General features: G+C 36.1%; 2 protein-coding genes across 3 annotated transcripts; both read right to left on the reverse strand.

Moving 5' to 3' along the window:
• Positions 1–1012: 1012 nt before the first annotated feature.
• Positions 1013–2189, reverse strand: LOC118491367. 2 transcript variants are annotated; one of them, XM_035989090.1, is made up of 2 exons: positions 2028–2189; positions 1013–1482 (listed from the first exon to the last, which is right to left on the reverse strand). In XM_035989090.1, the coding sequence occupies exons 1-2, from the start codon at positions 2176–2178 to the stop codon at positions 1277–1279; spliced, it is 357 nt and encodes a 118-aa protein (XP_035844983.1). In that variant the 5' UTR covers positions 2179–2189; the 3' UTR covers positions 1013–1276. The 2 variants fall into 2 exon arrangements, with proteins under 2 accessions (XP_035844983.1, XP_035844982.1); XM_035989089.1 differs by having other exon boundaries at positions 1013–1485.
• Positions 2190–2237: 48 nt separating this feature from the next.
• On the reverse strand, positions 2238–3070 carry LOC118491479 (NAC domain containing protein 52-like). The gene is made up of 4 exons (XM_035989298.1): positions 2884–3070; positions 2579–2793; positions 2328–2499; positions 2238–2263 (listed from the first exon to the last, which is right to left on the reverse strand). The coding sequence occupies exons 1-4, from the start codon at positions 3038–3040 to the stop codon at positions 2238–2240; spliced, it is 570 nt and encodes a 189-aa protein (XP_035845191.1). The 5' UTR covers positions 3041–3070.
• Positions 3071–3294: the final 224 nt, after the last annotated feature.

Here is a 3294-nt window from a genome sequence, read left to right on the forward strand (position 1 = left end):
TTGATCTCGCATTTGACGATTTTAACCTTGGCGGTTTCTTTTTTATTAATCCTAATTTGATAAATTTAATAGAAAAACACGCTGTTTAAGAGAGATGATCCGACGGTTGTGGATGAAGCATACATAATGTACGATTAGGTTATTTGTATGATAACCGGCCTCTCTCTCTCTCTCTCTATATATATATATATATATATATATATATATATATATATATATATATATATATATATATATATATATATATATTTGTAAAAAATGTTATTTTCACCAAATTTCCAACATAATCCCATCTTGAAAGCCCCTAATGATGACGATCTTTATCCACAAGCTTTTCACATACACATTATAGACATGAATACATATTATATGACGAAAACACATTTACTTGACTGTTTGAAGGTGTCTCCTGAGACTCTATCCTTGGATCAACTTTTAAACGGGTTTCTCTCCGGTCCACACCCTGAAATACTAGATATAGTATCCACCTGACATGCTAGATATAGAAAATAACTCGAGCCCTCAGAAAATGAAGCAATGATTAATTTTTTTCTTAGATTTGTAATTAAGATGTCACTTAAATGTATATTTATTCAGTTCTACGTTAATTTTGATTTTCTCCATTTTGATCTACCCTAACTATGGTGTTTCAACCCAAGGCACAATATAATATATATTGGACTAAAAGTACTTGGACCTTCATTTCATTTGTTTGCTATTCATGTTTTTGTTAAATTTTCTATTAACAATGTATCTAAGGTAATTGTTTTCTCGTAAAGAAAAAGTTTTATATTGTGACCCTCAATTAAAACTTTCTTGTTATTCACCATTTACACGGAATTGACAAGAATAAAAAAAAATAGTGAACAAACTAGATTGGACAAATGTAATCAAAGTAACATTAGACGACATAAACACAACTTATTATCAAAAGATACATCAAAGTAAAGATGTAAATGTTTTATTATACAACATCGAGTACAAAACATGTTTTAAACAAGACAAGTAAATATGAAATCACAACTGAACAAGTGTTATACATACCCATTGACACTATCCACATGTTATCTTACAACACAATTATATTATACAATATCGAGTACAAAACATGTTTTAAACAAGACGAGTAAATATGAAATCACCATTGTACAAGTGTTACACATACCATTACACTATTCACGTGTTATCTTACAAGACAAATGAAAACTCACCTCATTTAGCAACCCTCATGGTTTCTTCTATCTCAAGAAACATTTCTTGTTATGCAAGAGACTACTTAGAATGCCAAGAAGCATAAATACTTCATAATTTTACGCCTTTTGGTCCTCCTAACATGCTCATTGTTTCCCTCTTTGGATGTGTTTTCACAAATACTTGAAGATGATGTCATGTTAACGCCATTTGAAGTGCTTGCGGTCCTCTTTTCTGCTTTGGAGGTCTCTTCAGACGAAGGTTTGCACTCTTTGTTGTTTCGTGGAGACGCTACTGATAAAAATCACAATAAGCACACAATAGACCTATTGACAGAACAATTTCTATAATGGTAGGAATTTCAGCCTAATTACTAGTTAATGGGTCGATTTGCGGTTTCTAAATATGGGATCGTTCAAATATAATAAAAATAAGAATTGAGTCAAATAATAATCACTCAAAGTCTTATTAATCCGTCTTACATCCTGAACAGTTTTATTCAAAAAATTTGCATATTGTTGTCAGGGGCGGAACTAGGTGAAGCGCAGGGTGGGCGGGCGCACCCCTTGACAAAAAGAATGTTAGTGTATTTTTTAGGTAAAAAACCCGATCGCACCCCCTGAAAATACGCTTGAACCACTCATCAGCACCTCCATCAAATAATTTCTAGGTCCGCCACTGATTGTTGTAAGGATATTATTTTTGTAATCATAAAACTAACTCGTTAACTAAAGATGACGCGGTTCAACCGAGCCCATTTGACCCGTTACTCAATTTACCGTCTTGCCACCTCTAGTTTTCATTCAAGGAGTCCACAAGATGAGAAAAAACAGTACCTGAAGTAGCAGTGTGTAACACCACTTCTTTTGACTTTACAGGTGCAGAAGGATTCAACTTGCCACTTGAATCTTTCATTTCTTGATCTATCAAATCATCCTGCAGTTCTTGCAAGAGAGCCGTTGGGTCAACGTATCCTTCTGAAGTCATCGTCAAACCACTTGAATTGGATGAACTGGAAGAACGCGATCCCCGATCGACCAGATCGTTCAACAAACCACTTGAATCGGATGAACTGGAAGAACGTGATCCCCGATCGACCAGATCGTTCAACTCAAAATAGTCTCCCGTCAAAATACAATCCCGTTTGGATGAGTTTTCAAGAAAATGACCCGGAGATTTCGGGTCACTGGCGGAAACTGCTTTTGGCTTGAAGTTTACAGAGATTTTGACGTTAATATCAGCAGTGCAGTGCCCAGAGGGTGGTCTATTTTCATCAGCCAAAAACACTCTGCATAATGCTCTAAGATCCTGCATATTATCCAACCTAATCAGTTACAACTTTTGACATCTAAAACAATGCAGTAAGAAAAACAGATATCATGTATACCATCGGATCATTGTCATACTTGTTGGTTATTCTATATTCTTGCATCACCCACTCAGTCTTTCGTCCATGTGGGGCCCGCCCCTCGTGAAATTGAAGGGTAGTTCTCAAAACAAGGATGGCAGAATTAGAAAATATCTCACAAGCCGCCTCGGTTTCCTGCCAGAATCCACACTCTGCATCCGTTTTTACCCCAGAGCACAAGTACCATAAACCAGCTGCAAGTTACATTTGAAACAAGATAAAGAAAGTCGCACCGATGTCGATTACGTATATTTAATAAGAATAGGGAAAGTAGTGATGCTAACCAGGTAGATCTGAGGGTTTATGTTGGTATGGATTTACGTCTGAAGTTACATTTAAGGGTAGAGGTTCCCCGCTTTTGAAGTTGAATAAGGACATACAGATTGTCTCATCCGTCCAATATTCATTTTCGGCTGCAAGTGGAACGCATGATGGACACATTGCAGCCTCTCCCCTAAGATTAACAAAATCTTGGTTCAAAATATGTTACTACATAAAAAAAATACGGAAGGTTTTAACTAGATTAGATCTTGGTATAAAAAAGCGCGATGCACTCTGAGACGTTTTGGTCTCAAAAGCATAGGTGCACAGGTCGCGTAGGTGACCTGCATATCTCACATTTACACATAAACCTTTCAATATACGGAAGGTTGAAACCACTGTTTGGATGTGTGTTAAAAGTGTTTGGATGTGTT

Source organism: Helianthus annuus, chromosome 4 (assembly GCF_002127325.2).
Source record: "Helianthus annuus cultivar XRQ/B chromosome 4, HanXRQr2.0-SUNRISE, whole genome shotgun sequence".
Taxonomy (NCBI): domain Eukaryota; kingdom Viridiplantae; phylum Streptophyta; class Magnoliopsida; order Asterales; family Asteraceae; genus Helianthus; species Helianthus annuus.

Coding starts and splice junctions, on each gene's coding strand:
- LOC118491367 (XM_035989089.1), bottom strand. CDS start 2,178: ATGACTTCAGAAGGATACGTTGACCCAACGGCTCTCTTGCAAGAACTG. Junction 1,486..2,027: donor GTTACACACTGCTACTTCAG/GTACTGTTTTTT, acceptor GATTTTTATCAG/TAGCGTCTCCACGAAACAAC.
- LOC118491479 (XM_035989298.1), bottom strand. CDS start 3,040: ATGTGTCCATCATGCGTTCCACTTGCAGCCGAAAATGAATATTGGACG. Junction 2,794..2,883: donor TAAACCCTCAGATCTACCTG/GTTAGCATCACT, acceptor TGTAACTTGCAG/CTGGTTTATGGTACTTGTGC. Junction 2,500..2,578: donor AGTATGACAATGATCCGATG/GTATACATGATA, acceptor GATAATATGCAG/GATCTTAGAGCATTATGCAG.